Here is an 18121-nt window from a genome sequence, read left to right on the forward strand (position 1 = left end):
CCCGTAACGCTCTGCCCCAGACTTCTCCCACAGCCCGTAACGCTCTGATTCAGACTCCTCCCACAGCCCGTAACGCTCTGATGCAGACTCCTCCCACAGCCCGTAACGCTCTGCCCCAGACTCCTCCCACAGCCCGTAACGCTCTGCCGCAGACTCCTCCCACAGCCCGTAACGCTCTGATGCAGACTCCTCCCACAGCCCGTAACGCTCTGCCGCAGACTCCTCCCACAGCCCGTAACGCTCTGATGCAGACTCCTCCCACAGCCCGTAACGCTCTGATGCAGACTTCTCCCACAGCCCGTAACGCTCTGATGCAGACTCCTCCCACAGCCCGTAACGCTCTGCCGCAGACTCCTCCTACAGCCCGTAACGCTGTGCCGCAGACTCCTCCCACAGCCCGTAACGCGCTGCCGCAGACTCCTCCCACAGCCCGTAGGGCTCTGATGCAGACTCCTCCCACAGCCCTTAACGCTCTGCCGCAGACTCCTCCCACAGCCCGTAGTGCTCTGATGCAGACTCCTCCCACAGTCCTTAACGCTTTGCTGCAGACTCCTCCCACAGCCCTGACCGCTTTACTTTTATCCAACGCAAGTTGCCAACACCTCAAGTTAGACTGAAGAATCGTGACTAAATAATCCACCTGCTCCTAGAGACACAGAGAGACAAACGTTCCAAACATATTTTTTTTCTCTCTCCAGAGACCAGTGCTCAATTAACACAGTGAACAAACCGGGATTTAAGACCCGCATTACTACTCTGGACAAACGGTATCACTACCATCTGGTCTCCATGTTAGTGGAGTGTCTCTCCTGCCCTGAGGGTGGTGTGAAGGACATGGCTATAGTCCAATGTTTCACCGCCGCTATGAACCAGGAAAGAAAACCTCCATCAGGACTAGACCCAGAAAAGAAAACCTCCATCGGGACCAGAACCTGGAAGGAAAACCTTCATCAGGACCAGAAGCCAAGAAGGAAAACCTCCAGCTTATAAAATGGGTAAACACTACACCTCGTTCTGCATGAGCAGCTCCAGCTGACCAGGTGCTCTTAAGTCAGAAGGACCAGACCAGAAACCAAGAAGGAAAACCTCCATCAGGACCAGAACAGGGAAGGAAAACCTCCACCAGAACCAGGAAGGAAAACTTCCATCAGGACCAGAACCCGGAAGGAAAACCTTCAGCTTATAAAATGGGTAAACACTGCACCTTGTGCTGCATGAGCAGCTCCAGCTGACCAGGTGCTCTTAAGTCAGGAGGACCTGGCCTTTAACCTGGTTTAGTTTCCTGGATTCTGATCAGTTCTGATCAATACAGTAAATAAATCGGAGCAGACATGGATACAGTCAGACATGTCGGTGGTAGTCTGGTCTTCCTCCGCTCACACTGTCAAACCCCCAACACACACACACACACACACAAATCAGCCTATGAACACACACACAACCCACCTACCCAGCAACAAACTGGTCCAAGCACACACTCTTTCCCAGAGGTCTGACTCTCTCCTCTTCCAGCTGCTCCCGTGTTCCACGTGACGTGGGGTTAGCCATGAAGTTTTGGCCGTCCACACTGGATGAAGTCGGGCCAGGCCACAGAGCGGTGGCAGAGAGAGGAAGTAATCAGGCTCTGTAGTAGACCTCTTTTTAGAAGTTAATAAGCCAGCTAACAGATGTTTAATCAACACAGCCAAACTTCTCCCAGACGGTGTAGTAGGTTTGGGATGTAAACCTGGCTGCCTGCTCACTCATAAGCTGCACACACATCATGTTCTGGAGTAAAAATGGGTTTAATGGTAAAGCTGAAAATGGAATTAGAGGAAGAGGAGGTTGAGATAAAGGTTGGTGAAGTGGTATTTTGTGAAACTACTAGATTTTATTATTTTTGCAGTTGCAGTTGTTTGTCCAGAAAACACAGATATGCCAGCTGCCCTTTTTGTCAATGCAGAATTTACCCGAACACCTCGCTCAGCTGGACGAGGAGGTGGAACGGGCATTATTATTTCTAAAAAGTGGAACTTTACCTCTCAGTCCTATGGCTATCTGCTCATCACTTGAGTATCACACAGTAAAGGTCTCTACACCCATTACTGCATACATTCTGGTCATTTACCACCTCCGGGTGGCAGTATAGACGAGTTTGTCTCTGAAATGGACATGATTTTCTCTGACATTCCTGATGAGGGCACACCACTAATTGTCATGGGAGACATGAACATTCACATTGGCAAACCACAGGCAACTGACTTTCTGGCTCTCATCTATTCTTTCAATCTCAAACTGGTACAGACTCCTCCAACACACAAAGCTGGTAATACTCTTGACTTGGTGCTGACCAGAAACTGCTCCACAGCCAACCTGTCCGTCACCCCGCTGCATCTTTCAGACCACTTCCTGGTTAAATTCGCTGTCTTCCTTCCTCATGTCACTCAAACAGTTTCAAAAATGGTGTACTACTAAAAACTTGAGATCCCTCAAACCTACAGAGCTGTCTGACAAGGTTTACCCTCCCTTCCCACTCCGACTTAATGAGGCAACAGAAACACTCTGCTCCTCTCTGGACAAACTCTGTCAAAACCAGCTAGACAAAATCCTTCCAGTCCATGGCTCACCGAGGTTCTAAGGAATAACAGAGCCGGACTCAGGGCTGCAGAAAGAAAGTGACATAAATCAAAAGAGCACACTGACTTGTCTGAGTACCAGAAAAAACTTGAAATTCTCACATCCAGCCTAAAGGCTGCCAAGATAGCCTTTTATCAGAACAAGATCCGCAATGCTCCCAACACACGACATTAACTCTCTTCTATCTCCACCACCTGCTCAGCCTCCCGCTGTGCTGACTGCAGAAATGTTTGCTTCCTACTTCACTGAAAAGGTTGCTACCATTGGTAACCAGTTCACTGAGCCTGACCAACTCAGCCTTACCAAACCAGCTACTGGTGCCTCACTCTGGTCCTTTCGCTCTAAATGAGGACCAAGTCTCTAAACTTCTAGTCAACTCAAAACCCACAACCTGTCCTCTTGATCCTGTTCCCTCTGACATCCTGCATAGCATTTTACCTACAATCAGATCTGCAGTAACCCATATTATCACCTCCTCTCTTAAATCCGGTATCTTTCCTTCTGCCTTCAAGTAAGCTCGGGTTACCCCGCTGCTGAAGAAACCTATACTCAACCCAGCCCAGGTTGGAAACTACCGGCCGGTCTCACTGCTTCCATTCATGTCTAAACTACTAGAGCGTGCCGTCAGGTCTCACATTTCCTCCAAGACAACAACGTGCTAGATCCATATCAATCTGGATATAGGCAAGGCCACTCTACTGAAACTGCCCTCCTGACAGTTACTGATTCCCTATGCCTTCCAGATCCGCTGGTCAATCCTCAAGCCTTATACTGCTGGACCTGTCTGCTGCTTTTGACACGCTCAACCACCAAATCCTCCTCTCCACGCTCTCGGAGCTTGGCATCTCAGGATCCATCCGCTTGTGGTTTATGTCCTACCCCACAGGAAGATCCTAAAAATATCTTGGCGAGGGGGAGTGTCCAGATCACAGATCAGTTGTTCTCTATAACATCAAGAGGATCAGACCCTACCTGACTGAACACATGGCGCAGCTCCTGGTCCAGGCTCTGGTCATTTCACGCATTGACTATTGCAACTCCCTATTGGCTGGCCTGCCTGCATGCTCAGTTAAACCTCTGCAGATGATCCAGAACGCAGCAGCACATCTGGTCTTCAGCCAGCCAAAAAGAGCTCATGTCACGCCGCTGCTAATTGCTCTTCACTGGCTTCCAGTTGCAGTGCATTAAATTCAAAGCTCTGCTTCTGGCGGCAGTGGCTCAGGCGGTAGAGCAGGTCGTCCAATGATCGGAAGGTCGGCGGTTCGATTCCCGCTCCCGCAGTCATCTGTCATCTGTCGTTGTGTCCTTGGGCAAGACACTTAACCCTCCTTGCCTCCAGTGTTGGCATCGCTGGTGTATGAATGTGTGGATGAATGTTCGGTGATGGTCGGAGAGGCCGTAGGCGCAGACTGGCAGCCACGTTTCCGTCAGCTTGCCCCAGGGCAGCTGTGGCTACACACGTAGCTTACCATCACCAGGTATGAGTGAGGAGTGGATGAATAATGGATTCACACAATGTAAAGCGCTTTGGGTGCCTTGAAAAGCGCTATATAAATCTAATCCATTATTATTATTATTATTATTATAAAACAATAACCCAAATGGCTCCAGTCTACCTTCACTCCTTAATCCAGGGCTACACTCCCTCTCCACAGTTACGCTCTGCCAGTGAAAAACACCTAGTGCTCCCACCATAAGATGGCGCAAAATCAGTAGCTAGACTCTTCTCCTCTGTTGTTCCCCGGTGGTGGAACAATCTACCGACCTCTGTCTGATCCGCAGAGTCCTTATCCACTTTTAAAAGCAAGCTAAAGACTCAGGTGTTTAAGGAGCATTTCTGCACTTAGCTTAACTCTTCTACTCATCGGAATGAGATAGAAAGATTTGTCCAGTTCTTTGGCTCAACTCAGCACTGAATAAGCTGAGTGCACTCACGCCCAAGATGATGTTGTGAGATGAAATCGTGATCTCGTAATTAAACACAGGACTATTATAGAAAAAGAGAGAGAGAGAGAGAGAAAAAGCCTCTAGCACTACACGACAGCACCTGGGTCCACCTGGACTCCCAGCAGTCTGACTACCACTTAATGGGGGGGTTGCTCGTGTGTGTAGGTGAGTGTACTAAACTTTAGAGGTGAGTTGTGATGAGTGATCATGCAAATGCAACGTTGCCCCCTCTAAGCATCAGAGGCAGACTGAGAGGGCCCCAAGCCCCGGGCAACCAGGAGCTACCACAGAGACCAGAACCGAGACAGTCCACCGCAGGAACGCCTTCCAGACAGAAGTTGGCAGAGGAAGGTCCCACAAACCTCTGAGAGCTGCTCAAGGGGGCCAGAGGGCAGGGAGCCCCAGTCAGCCATAACAACAAACAACCATACACGCCTCCACTTCATCCATTTTGTCCATCCTTACACATTCACCCCTCACCAGTGAACCTGGAGGGGCCACAGGCCCCCAGCAGTGATGCCAGCCTGGACCCCAAGCCAGCAGACCAAACAGTTCCCCACCCTGTGGTGTAGGAAGACCCAAAGACCAAAGTGTGTGTATATAAATGCAAGAGCAAGGAAGGGAGGGGTATGATGAGTGGCACAACCAGAGAAAAAAGAACCTCCCCCAGGAAGATGAGCCGCACCATTGGCGGCAGTAGGCACCCCTGTTTCCGGGGACCCCTCCGAAGGCAGGACGATCCAGACCCCACCAAGCCAAGAGCCCAAAGTGACAGCAGCCAGAGACCCACAGTGCCCCTGGAAAAGCTCCCACATACCACACTCTGGAGAGAGGGGAGTGCCAGTAATAATAATAATAATAATAATAATAATAATAATAATAATGTCCACATGTATACCCTTATAAACCCATACACATAAACCAACAGTCATAACCTTCCCAAACATACATGTAATGATCGCCTGTGCATCCCGCATCAACACCTACACCATATAGTACAAGGGCACCACCCCTTTCCGGCCCACTCAGGCTGCTCTCCACCTACACCCAACAACGTCCCACCCCACCCCTGCCAGCCCCTCCGTCCACCCATCTGCCCAGAACCCCTCCCGCCTAACAACCCTACCCAACCACCCCACCCAGTCACCCACCCTAACCCTCACCCGTCCAATTATCCCACCCAGCCAATCCCCCTCTACATCCCCAACCTACCTCCTCCCTACCCAAACCCCCACCTACTTGGGAGACACCGTGGATCCCAGAGCACCTACTTGATACCAGGCCGCGCGTTGACCCGCCCCTGCAGCAGCATGCCCAAACCAGCCTAAGCCCTCCCCCCGGCCACCTAAAAGTTTTAAACAACACAAAATGAAGGTTTGATCAATCAGATTACAGACACCTTCTTTTTTCTTTTGAACAACCCATTTTTAAGACTTGATCCAATCCAGATAACTTTCATCCAGATTAAATCTTTTGAGCTACTGGCCCTTGATGATTAAAACCATAAACAGTACTAAATCATCCTTTCTTACAGTAACTATCTAAGAATTTGTTAAATACAAAAGCTATTACTTTGCTATGCTTATCACATGGAAAAATTAGACTCAGGCTGGAAGATCCTGGATTTTGAAGAAGAAAACTAAAGCTTAAAAGCACCAGCAGACAGTTTGGTCATGTTTATGTCTGGATCAGACCCTCAGGGTGAGTCTTTGTTCAAACCCAAGTGCTTGTGTTAAATGAAGAGGAGGTTTGCTTTCAGCTTTATGTGCTGATAGAAGCAGTGTCCTGAGCTGCAGAAGCAACATTCCCAGTGGAATAAACTGGTTTCCATTCAGTCATGACTTGAGTCATCCAGATCCTGCAGGAAGATTCCTGAATCATCAGATAGGCCCACCATAAACTCTGGTGATGTAGCTGCTGGTGACAAACCAGTAAAAAAACTGGAAAAAACTGAGAGATGAAGCTGTCACATGATGATGATGATGGATTACTTTTCTACACAACTGATGTTTTTATTCTACAATCTGTTTTGTTCATGAGTTGAATCTTGGTCAGCATCACTTCCTGAGTTTATACACCCACTTTATCAGGTCCACCTTCTAGTACCGGGTCGTCCTCTTCATCAGGTCCACCTTCTAGTACCGGGTCGTCCTCTTCATCAGGTCCGCCTTCTAGTACCGGGTCGTCCTCTTCATCAGGTCCACCTTCTAGTACCGGGTCGTCCTCTTCATCAGGACCACCTTCTAGTACTTGTTTGGACCCCCCTTTTAATTCTTGGTGTAATAGATTGAACAAGGTGTTGGAACCAGAAGATGCTCCACTGTGGTCATAAAGGGATGGACATGGTCAGCAACAATACTCAGGTAGGCTGTGCTGGTTAAACCAGGCCACGTTGGTACTAAGGGGACCAAAGTGGGCCAAGAAAATCTCCCCCCACCATTACACCAGCAGCAGCCTGAAGCGTTGATCCAAGGCAGGATGGATCCATGTTTTCATGATGTTTCCAGCAGATTCTGAGCCTAGTATCTGAATGTGGAGCTGAAATGGAGACTCATCAGACCAGCAACGTTTCTCCATCTTCTATTGTCCAGTGTTGGTGAGTGTGTGTGAATTGTAGCCTCAGTTTCCTGTTCTTAGCTGGCAGGAGGCACCCGGTGTGTCTTCTGCTGCATCCTGGTCCAGACAACTGCTGCTCTGGATGTTTTCTCTTCTTCAGACCATTCTCTGGAAACCCTGGAGATGGTTGTGGATGAAAATCCCAGTAGATACTCAGACCAGCAACCATGCCACGTTCAATGTCTCTTATATCCTCTTTCTTCCTCATTCTGATGCTCAGTTTTAACCTCAGCAGGTCGTCTTCACCACGTCTACATGACTACATGCTGCCATGTGATTGGCAGGTGAAGTGGGTGGTGGGTGTATCAGTCTGAACAAGAACCTTTTGAGCTCTTTGCTGTGATAAAAAAAACTCGTATTTTTAAAATGACTGCAGTTGAACTGTTAAAGTGGGGCAAATTTATTTACATGTGTAGAAACACTTTCTTTATTTTTTTCTAGCTTCTCAGTCGTTTACTCTGTTTATCTCTTGTCTAATTGTCACTATGAGACGTCACCAGTCTGTTGCTTAAATGACGAAGTTCCTCCTGGTTTTTGCCTTTTCAGATACAGACGAGTGCCAGGATGAGCAGGTCTGTGTCAGAGGTCACTGCCTGAACACTGAAGGCTCTTTCATCTGTCATTGTGGTCCTGGATTCAGAGTATCACCCAGCAGAGATCAGTGTGATGGTATGAGCTGCATCACTCTTTACAGACTCCACTGTAGTCACATTATAATCCAGGTAAACCTAATCCATCATATAATCCACATTAGTCCAATTTATAGTAACTGTGTTCATATAAACCAGTTTGTAAAATAATTACCATCCATCTTTTCTCTAGTGCTGATCAGGGGTCAGGTCAGGGGAGTAGTAGCCTAAGCAAAGACTTCTCCACAGCCACTTTTTCAAGCTCTTCCGGGGGAAGCCTGAGGTGTTCTCAGGCCAGTCCAGAGACACCGTCCCTCCAGTGTGTTCTAGGTCTTCTCATAGGCCTCCTCCTGGTGGGACATGCCTGCCTCCAGCCGTACAGGAGGCATCCTAAGCAGATGTTGCACCACCTAGCCAAGCAGGCTCATGCGTTGCATCGAATCTTCTCTTTGAAAACCTCCACCAGAACCAGGAAAGAAAACCACCATCAGAACCAGAACCAGAAAGGAAAACTTCCATCAGAACCAGGAAGGAAAACTTCCATCAGAACCAGGAAAGAAAACCTCCATTAGAACCAGGAAGGAAAATGTCCACCAGAACTAGAACAGAACCAGGAAGGAAAACCTCCACCAGAACCAGGAAAGAAAACCTCCATCAGAACCAGAACCAGAACCAGGAAGGAAAACCTCCATCAGAACCAGAACCAGGAAGAAAAACCTCCATCAGAACCAGAGCCAAGAAGGAAAACTTCCATCAGAACCAGAACCAGGAAGAAAAACATCTACCAGAACTAGAACAGAGCCAGAACCAGGAAGGAAAATCTCAACCAGGATGGAAATCCTCCATCAGAACATGAACTAGGAAGTAAAACCTCTAAATCTTCAGTGTATGTCTTCAGACTAGGTCTTCAGATCAGGTCTTCAGCAGAACTAGAACAGAACCAGAACCAGGAAAGAAAATGTCCACCAAAACCAGAACCAGGAAGGAAAATCTCAACCAGGATGGAAATCCTCCATCAGAACCAGAACTAGGAAGGAAAACTTCCACCAGAACCAGAACTAGGAAGGAAAACCACTAAATCTTCAGTGCAGGTCTTCAGACTAGGTCTTCAGATTAGGTCTTCAGCACTCTGTACACCTGAGCCATTGAACACCTGAGACACAAAGTTCATCTGGTTTCTAATCTACATTCTCTGATGGATGTTCTCCACCCTGCTTTGTAAATAAGTGTTTCCACTGTGTCCAGATGTGGACGAGTGTGTGGAGGACATCCGTGCATGTGAGGCTGTAGGAGAGTGTGTGAACAACATGGGCTCCTACACCTGTTCCTGTCCTGACGGGTACCGGCAGGTCGACGGCATCAGCTGCAGAGGTGAGCTCACATCGCACATCTGGGCGCATTCACATACGTCCTCTTTGTTTCTGTATTTGATATAAATCCTGACCCTCAAAGCTCTTTAAGTTTTAAGGAAGCAGCTTTGTGAGGACCAGCATTAGTTGTGGTTCTCACAAAGCTATCAGACCCCATGAGTGCTGAGGAAAAGCAGCTCTCAGCTGGTTGTGTGTCGTCTCAGATGTGGATGAGTGCGTAGACGAAGCCGATCTGTGCTCGCCTCATGGCAGCTGTCTGAACACAGAGGGGTCCTATCTGTGTGTGTGTGACAGCGGATTCACCGCCAGCCTCGACACGCCCTCCTGTGACGGTGAGATGCAACTACAACACACACACCAAGCTCTAACAACATGACTGATAAACAGGTGTGTTGCACAGATTCTCCTGTAAGGTGTTAGATCTGATCCTCCAGGTAATGATAATCCTACACAAGGTGATTATTTAGTCTTTAAATAGGATCAAATTGGAATTTCTGAGTGTTTGCTGCTTTAATAAACTCTGCAGTTTACCACAGTTGAGTTATTGCATAATATAATATAATGCATTATGCCTTTCTGAGCTGTATACTAATAATGATAACATGAGGTAATAATGATAACGTTCAGTATGAGGGTAGCGGTTTTCTGGGTCGGTGAGGAGGGGGAGGAGGGATGGTTGGGAGTTGAGGAGTTGGACAGCCCTGGAAACAAAGGTTGTCCTCCTCTAAGTCCAACGTCCATAGGAGGGGTCCTGAAGGGTCCTGCTAGAAGGTGGAGGAGGCTCTGAGTGGTGAGCCGATGAGCCTGGAACACAAGGCTCTGAAGGTTCTAAAGGCTGATCTAATAATTTGAGATGCACCATGTCTCTCTTCAACCCCCTTCCTTCATGTGCGGGTCAAGCCCAGAGGAAGAAATGTCTCGCCATATTTATATCATATCATCTCTCACATCATATCTCTCTGAACAAGATCAGAAGGATGTTTTAGCTGGATAGTGGATTGTAAGACTTGGTTAGATGCAGGAGGCATCCCAACCAGAAACAGTTTGTTTCAGCCATTGGTGTCTTGTTAGAAGTTCGGATGTAGACTGACGTCATGGCCTCAGACTTGTGTTGTTCTCTTGGCATCAGGGCTCTAAATGACCACCCACCAATGGTGGTCATTGGGGGCTTGACCCAAGGGGGGGGGTTAGTTTCCTCTCACTGTAGGAAAAGAAATATTTGGAGGAAGTCTGCAGTTTCTTTCAGAATCTGAAGCAAAGCTGATTTTAATGTCCTGCATTGCCTCAAAGACGAAAAGGAAAACAGAGGAACAGAAAGCGCCGGCTGTCTAGACTGAGCAGGATATTTGTTGCCCTCTGCCTCAGGGTTTATGCAGACTCAGACGTGAGCTGTCTCAGTTGCAGCTTCATCCACTAAAACTGATCGTCATGTTTCATGTCATCTCTCAGTCTGTCAGCAAAATCAGGTGTTAGAGACCAAATTCTATCAATGCTGGAATTGAGGGTTAGAACTGTGACTGTTTGCTGTGGATAAGACACAGAATCCCCACCAGCTGTCCAGATTTAGGGACTGTATCGTAGAGGATTTCACTTCACATTTCACCTCTGGGCTCTTGGGGCCCTGGGCCCTTCGCTCTGGCTGCCCTGGATGGCCGGTGCCTGGTGGGGTCAGCGGCTGCCGATGCTGACCTGCCGGGGCCTGTGGCCCGTGACTGCCGGGGGCTCTGGCTGGAACCTTCCTCTGCCGCCCTCAGAGTGGGTCCAGGGTGGTCTTCATGGTGGGGTGGCTTGGGTTCGTGCTCCAGGATGCTGCTGATAGCCCAGGTCTCTGGGCCGCCCCAGTTTGCCTCTAGCCTCCATGGAGGAGTGGTCACATTGCAGGATCACACTCATCTGATCACTCCTCATTCCTCATCCTCTGCATGCTGACAGTCACTGAGGTGTCCACTGGGTTTATGCACTAAGAGACGCTTTGGTTAAGTTTTTTTGTGTGTTTCTGGTTGTTGTTATGATACATGTTGTTGCTGCCTTGGTTATTTTTTTAGGAACTCCTGGAGATTTTCAGCTAAAGATGGGTACGAGCATAAAGATTATCTGGCTCTTTTTGCCCTTCCCGACCAAGGACGGCAAACGCCTGAATACCTTGAGTCTTATAACATTTTCCTATAAGATCATCATGTGGTCTGAGGAGTGTTAAGCGCAAATTCGTCCTGACAATCAGCTCCGAAACGAGTCATAGCCAACAATCAGAAGTATTGAACATGTTCAATATTTACGACCAGAAATCTTCATGTGTGTGAGGAAAGCCGACGACTCCCGAGTCATGACTGCTTGGATGGTGACGTGGAACAGAATGTAGCCAATCAGAGAGCGAGCTGACTGGGGAGCAAGGAAGGATATAAAGTCTGTGTTCGCGACGTCTCCGTCAGTTCTGGAATTTTCTGTTAACAATACTCCCAAGACCACCATGATTCCCTCGTCCTGTAGCTCCTCTGCCATGCTGGGTGTTGTGTTTTCCGGTTGTTGCCATGGTTCTTCATAGTTTTTATTGGATCACGTTTGGAGATTTCGGCTCGGAGGACTAGATTCTAGATCGGTTGCAGGACAGCATCGTTATGTGTGGGTTGTTCTGTGCTGAGATTATCGGAGCTACCACACACAGCACCATCAACACTGTTAAATAACTGATTTTTATCTTCATGTGTGGGGTCTCAGATAAAAATTCTCTTCCGGTTTAAAAATTCCTTGTGTGTACCAGGCGTAGTTTAACCTGTAAAAGCTGTAGGAAATTCTCTGTGTTTCTGTACAGCTGTAGCAGCTGGTTGTCTGGTGTTAGGTTGGATTAAAGGTTGTTGCTTCTATCTACTGGATCTTTGTCTCCTCTTCCTTTTTTTTTACCTTTTTACTTCTCTTCATTATTCTCCTTTTTTTCTATCCTCTCCGGTCAGGTCCGGTAAGATTACATAAATTCCATAATTCAAAATAATTATGATTAAAAAAAAGAAAGATCAGATCAGATTAACAAGATGGGCCTTGGGTAGACTTTTATGAGTATAAGGCCCCAGCCAGAGGCCCACATTCATGGGGCACAGGCTCCAGCGGGCCAAGAAGTCCAGAAGCTGCCTGCAGTTACAAGTCTGATTATTATTTTCTGAAAGATTCTGAGAGTAATTATTATGTCAACGATATAAAGGCTCTATGTGGAAACCCTCAGGAAACTGAAACTATGAGGACAGAGCCATGATCCTAATGTGTTCTGTATCCTGTTCTCTGTGAAACTGTCTGATCCTCTCCTCCACTCCTGTGGTTTTCAGACATAGATGAGTGTGGGCTGAACGAGACTCGGTGTGGACCTCATGGTTTCTGTGAGAACCGTCTGGGCTCGTTCCGTTGTCTCTGTGACCAGGGCTACCAGGAGTCCCAGGACGGTCACAGCTGCGAGGGTGAGTGTATACTTCTGATTTCCTGTGAGGCTAATGGAGAGCCACCACCCCAACTAGTTCTAGAATCATATCAGGGTCTTTCTTCTACTCAGACAATGACAGGATGTTGTAACATACCTGACATGTTTCGGCTTTCACCCGCAGCCTTCCAATTGGGGCGGCAGTGGCTGAGGCGGTAGAGCAGGTCGTCCAATGATTGGAAGGTCGGCGGTTTGATTCCCGCTCCCGCAGTCATCTGTCGTTGTGTCCTTGGGCAAGACACTTAACCCTCCTTGCCTCCAGTGTTGGCATCGCTGGTGTATGAATGTGTGGATGAATGTTCGGTGATGGTCGGAGAGGCCGTAGGCGCAGACTGGCAGCCACGTTTCCGTCAGCTTGCCCCAGGGCAGCTGTGGCTACACACGTAGCTTACCATCACCAGGTATGAGTGAGGAGTGGATGAATAATGGATTCACACAATGTAAAGTGCTTTGGGTGCCTTGAAAAGCGCTATATAAATCTAATCCATTATTATTATTATTATTAATTGTTCTGATTGGTTGTGTTTAACAACCAATCAGAGTGCTTGATACAAAGATGTGATTGATTGTATAGTTTATCACCTGCAGACGTTTCTGAGGATGGCTGCAGGTGAAACATGTCAGTATGTACAGCATCCTACTTTTATTGTCTGAGTAGACCCTTATCATTGAGATAAGTAGAAAATCTTTAAGCAGTTTTATGATCAGTTTTCCTTTGCAGACGGAGACGTGTTGATTTTTTTCCCTCACTTCAAGTCCAGTCCTGGTCCAGTACCTGGACCAGTTCCGGTCCAGTCCCCAATACCGGACCAGTTCCAGAGAAACTTAAGTCTGACCTCTGAATCCTTCAGGCAGAAAAAAGGCTCCTAACTCGCAGGATGAACCAGCTCAACACGGACAACTCAGCAAAGAACCGGTTTAAACTGGATCTTTAGGCTCCTTCTCACAAAGCTGCATCATTTGTTCCCGTTTCTTTAGTTTCATCTGTGAAAACAGCAAAGTTCAGACAGAAAACAGGATTTCAGCAGCAACGAGGTGATTCCCAAACGGCTGTTAGCTGGAAACTTATCTCACCATGGAGGCAGAAACTGGACACGTGGAGATGAACAGGATGTGTCTGATGTAGTTTCTCAGACCGAAGAGATTCCAGTTTGTTTTAAAACACACTTTAACCTCTACCAGCCTCTTGTAATTTGTTCGGCTGAATTGGACCCAGTTTTAACAAACGGTGCAGGTCTGAAGCAAAGTCCTGGTTCTGGTGGAGAATCTTCCTCCTCAGCTGTTTCCTTCACTTGATCTTTGACATGTTGCACACAACCCGTCCAGTAGCAGATACACGGAGTCGTGTTGGAAATCACTAGTTTCCCTCAAGTTTGCTTTGGATCACGGAGGAACTGGTGCTGCTGGTTTTGCTCAGGCTAAATGAGCCCCTGCAGTTCCCATCCCATCCAGTTTCCTCCAGCAGGAAATGTAGTCCTGACCTCCCCATCTGAACCCCGAGGGACCCCTCCACCCCCAACACCACCAGAACCAGTGTAACATTAGTCTCTTGTTCATGCACACGGACTTCTCATCTGTCCCTTGGCAGTTCTGCTTGGTCCACCTAGGTTCAGCCCGGTCCGCTGCCAGGCCTTCATTGGACTGTGGTTTCCACACATGGACTCACTTACACACCAACACAGTCCGGGAAAGCCAGCGGTGGTGGTGAACCTCTAACCATCCACAATGAGAGTCCTCTTCCTCTCCATCAGCCAACATCCTCCTCCTCTCATCTCCTCTCCTCCGTTCTCCCCCTTCATTCGTTCCTTCATCTCTTTTGACTTACAATAAAGACATTAGAAGGACTGGTGATGCTTGGCCATCATTCTGCTTGCTGCCGTGCTGGACCGGACAAGTTAGGAAGAAAAAGAAAGTAATGGTGGATAATAAATCTGTCTGTAAATTTTATATTGGCGACATGCTGAGAAACGGCAACGGTGAGGCCACACAGCATCCAGAGCGGAGGAGGCTCGCCGCTCCTCATCTCAGGTTTCTGGTCTGGATCTGATCGGGAACTGCTCGAAGTCAGCGATTTACCTAAAATAATGTTAAAATGATTCAGACAGAAAATACATTTATAACACATCAGTGGACAAATATTAGAATGATTTTATGTGATCATTATTAGATTTTACTTTGCCTCCTCTGAGCAAACATCACCGATCTACTGGTGCTTGACTTGGGTTATCTAATAAAACCTTTTGAAAAGACTTCTTTCCTTTCCGATCAGCTGGTTCGGATCTTCCTGCTCTTCCGGTACCTGGAGTTCCGCCTTCGTGTTCGGTCCCTGTGGTGAAGTTGTGTTCCTTGCAGCCGGTTTCAGCCAATCATGGACTCCATTAGACAGACTGAAAACAGCTTTATCTGTTTTATCTGCTTGGTTTGGTTGATGACTTTCTCAAAACAAACAGAAACTAGAAGAAATGAGGTTGAGTTGGATGGATGAGTGAATATGAATCATCTCCTGTCGTGGACTCCGTCTGTAAGCCTGTTTCCCTCCCGTCACAGATGCGAACGAGTGTGAGATGCTGAGCGGAGTGTGTGGCGAGGCCGAGTGTGTCAACGTGGACGGCTCCTTCCTCTGCTCGTGTCCCAGTGGCCAGGACTACAACAACATGATTGCCAAGTGTGAGGCCACGCCCACAGGTAACCTTCACACCTTCACACCAACACTGCAGCTCCAGGAAGATCTGAAGCTTCAGCCATGGTTGATTTTTTTTTTATTCTTTTTCTTTCATTCTTTGATGAACTAAAGCCTCTAATTATATAATAATGATACAACTATATGCATAAAGCATTTTTCTAAACAGTGGTACAAACAGGTTTACAAAGATTTTAACCCCCCCCCCCCCCCCCCCCCCCCCCAAACTGAATGGCAGAGATTACCGAGTTTCCCCTGGTGTGAAATAAAAATTATTACTGTTACTATTACTGTTTGTCATGCTGGCAAATGCAGACGTAAAATTTCCCCCAAATGGGGATGAAAAAAGTATCTCTTTAAAAAAAGCTCAAAATGATGCAAAGTTCACTCCTTGTGCAAAATAAGAAATTTTCAACATGCATTATGTAAAACATGTTAAATCATGACAATTAATTTTAAGCAAAACAAAGTTATTGGTTATTTATTTCGGTGTAGAGACCGACATCTCATTTGTTTTATCACCTCAAAAGGAAACACCTTCAGGAGTATGAAGAAAGCCAAAAACTGCGTCGTCCACAAACGCCCATTCAGTCAAGAAAAGGTGGCCCTACGCCAGCAGACTGATATTTTACTAGCATCTGAAGGCGGTGGATTGATATTATAAATGCCAACGCTATAACTTACCTAGCCACAAGTACAAAACGGAAATGTCCACAAGGTGTTCAGCACCAGAATGCACGGTGCCAGCGATCTGCTCGAAGCCGAGACTGAGGACACACTCGCGTTCCTGGCGAACAACCTGTGGTGTGCAGGAATGTTTAATCACTGCACTCTCGCACCGTTAACGCTGATGTTCCCTGTTCGTGTTTGCACTGCAAGTTTAAATCTGTTTTTGTATTTCTATTGTATTTGTATTTGTGCAATATAAAATGTACAAATAAGTAATCAGGACAGCAGGAAAAAAAATTATTTCTGTTTTTACACTTTAAACTTTAGTTCATACAATTTTGAATTTAGTGTTTTTCTAAAATTTTACTTGTATTATTTTTATTTAAAATGTCTTGTTTAAGAATTTTTGTGTGACATTGTTAGAAAAAGATTCATTGCACACCTTAATAATTGCTTGAAAGGTTTTGTATTTTTAAAAAAAGTTTTTCAAAATAAAAGCTGTAAATAAAAAGGTTTTTTTTGTTCTATTGGAATGCCATTATATACACAAGAATATATCACAGTACATATTGTTACAACACATGCTTCAGTTTATACCACAGCATAGATGCGAGGCCACATGGACGTAGAGAATAAACCTGCAGCGTGAAGTAAAATGTTGGTGGTCTTCCAGCCTCGTCAGTGGAGAGGAAGGAGTGCTACTACCGTCTGAGTGATGAGAACCTGTGTGAGAGTGTGCTGACCACCCAGGTCACCCTGCAGGAGTGCTGCTGCACTCTGGGAGCCGGCTGGGGGGACAACTGTGAGGTCTATCCTTGTCCTGTCAACGGTACAGGTGAGTCAGAGCAGGGCGGCGTGGGGGGACAGCCAGGTTTGCTCTGGTGACACCTGAACCTCTATGTTGCTCCACTTTCAGACCAGTTCAGCCAGATGTGTCCGTCTGGAAGAGGCTTTATCCCCAGCGGAGATGTGCTGTATGGAATCCCGACTTCTGCCAGCTACAACGGTGAGCAGAGACAACTTCACATCCAGCAGCTGAAACTCATGTTTGTTCTGACCTATAATGTGATGCAGCTGGGAGCCATGTTTCTGTCATCAGCTGGTGTTTTCTTTCACCTGTTCTGGGTGCGTACAGAGGCTACAGAAAATATTCAGATCCCCTTAAATCTGTTCATTTGCAGGCATTTGCTAAAATCATATCAGCTGATTTTTTTTTCCTCATTCGTGTGCAGACAGGTCCCCACTTTGACAGTAAAACACAGAATTGCAGATATTTTTCTAATTTACTAAAAAACAAAAACTGAAACGTCACAAGGCCGTAAGTTTTCACACCCTTTGATCAGTACTGAGTCTTCCTGGGAATGACACGGCTGGATTTGGGGATCCTGCCATTCCCCTGCAGAACCTGTCAGGCTGGTGTCGAGTTGGCTGGTGAATGTTGATGGGCGGCCATCTTTCTCCAGGGGTGCTCGGGACCAAACTGACATCCTTTGGCTTTCTCACCCTTTAAATGAGAAGTTTCTGTGTGTTTGCAGATGCAGATGAATGCTCACTCTTTGGACAGGAGGTGTGTAAAGGAGGCTTCTGCCTGAACACCGAGGGCAGCTACGAGTGTTACTGCAAGGTCGGGTGGGACTACGACCCGGTCAGCATGGAGTGCAGAGGTCCGAGCAATGCGCTGCACCTACACCGGATGTGCGCTTGCTTTCGTGCTCTGATTCACGCTGTTTTCCTCTGCTCTAGACATCAACGAGTGTTTGGATGAGTCCATGTGTGATGGTGGGCACTGTGTGAACACTGACGGCTCCTTCATGTGTTTCTGTACCCATCCCATGGTGCTGGACCCCACCAGGAAGCACTGCATCCTGGAGCCTGGTCTGATTGGTGGGTGTTGCTGAATTTTTCCCCAGTGGGGACTAATAACGAAGCTTTTCCAGCCTCTGTGTTAATTTGTTCCAGCCTGCCTTCACAAGGAACTCTGGGTGGTAAGAGAAAAGGTAGAGGTGTAACTCTTCATCAATACATTGATTCAGTGATGACCCATCCAACAGCATCGGTCCAGCTCAGACTGAACTAACCTGCTTACTAGAACTAAGTAGTAAAATTATTTGGTCTGAAACTCAAAATAGGA

At 47.1% G+C, this 18121-nt stretch overlaps 1 protein-coding gene across 4 annotated transcripts in view; it reads left to right on the forward strand.

The window, feature by feature from the left end:
- Window positions 1–18121, forward strand: part of ltbp1 (latent transforming growth factor beta binding protein 1) — a 216987-nt gene that overhangs the window by 171323 nt on the left and 27543 nt on the right. For all 4 annotated transcript variants that reach the window (XM_042010090.1, XM_042010092.1, XM_042010093.1 and 1 more), the window contains 9 exons: window positions 7726–7848; window positions 9054–9179; window positions 9382–9510; window positions 12493–12621; window positions 15189–15326; window positions 16664–16825; window positions 16907–16996; window positions 17526–17654; window positions 17734–17874. In XM_042010090.1, the coding sequence (XP_041866024.1) occupies window positions 7726–7848; window positions 9054–9179; window positions 9382–9510; window positions 12493–12621; window positions 15189–15326; window positions 16664–16825; window positions 16907–16996; window positions 17526–17654; window positions 17734–17874 (1167 nt within the window). The remainder of the gene's footprint in view (window positions 1–7725; window positions 7849–9053; window positions 9180–9381; window positions 9511–12492; window positions 12622–15188; window positions 15327–16663; window positions 16826–16906; window positions 16997–17525; window positions 17655–17733; window positions 17875–18121) is intronic.

This window comes from Melanotaenia boesemani, chromosome 16 (genome assembly GCF_017639745.1).
Source record: "Melanotaenia boesemani isolate fMelBoe1 chromosome 16, fMelBoe1.pri, whole genome shotgun sequence".
NCBI lineage: Eukaryota > Metazoa > Chordata > Actinopteri > Atheriniformes > Melanotaeniidae > Melanotaenia > Melanotaenia boesemani.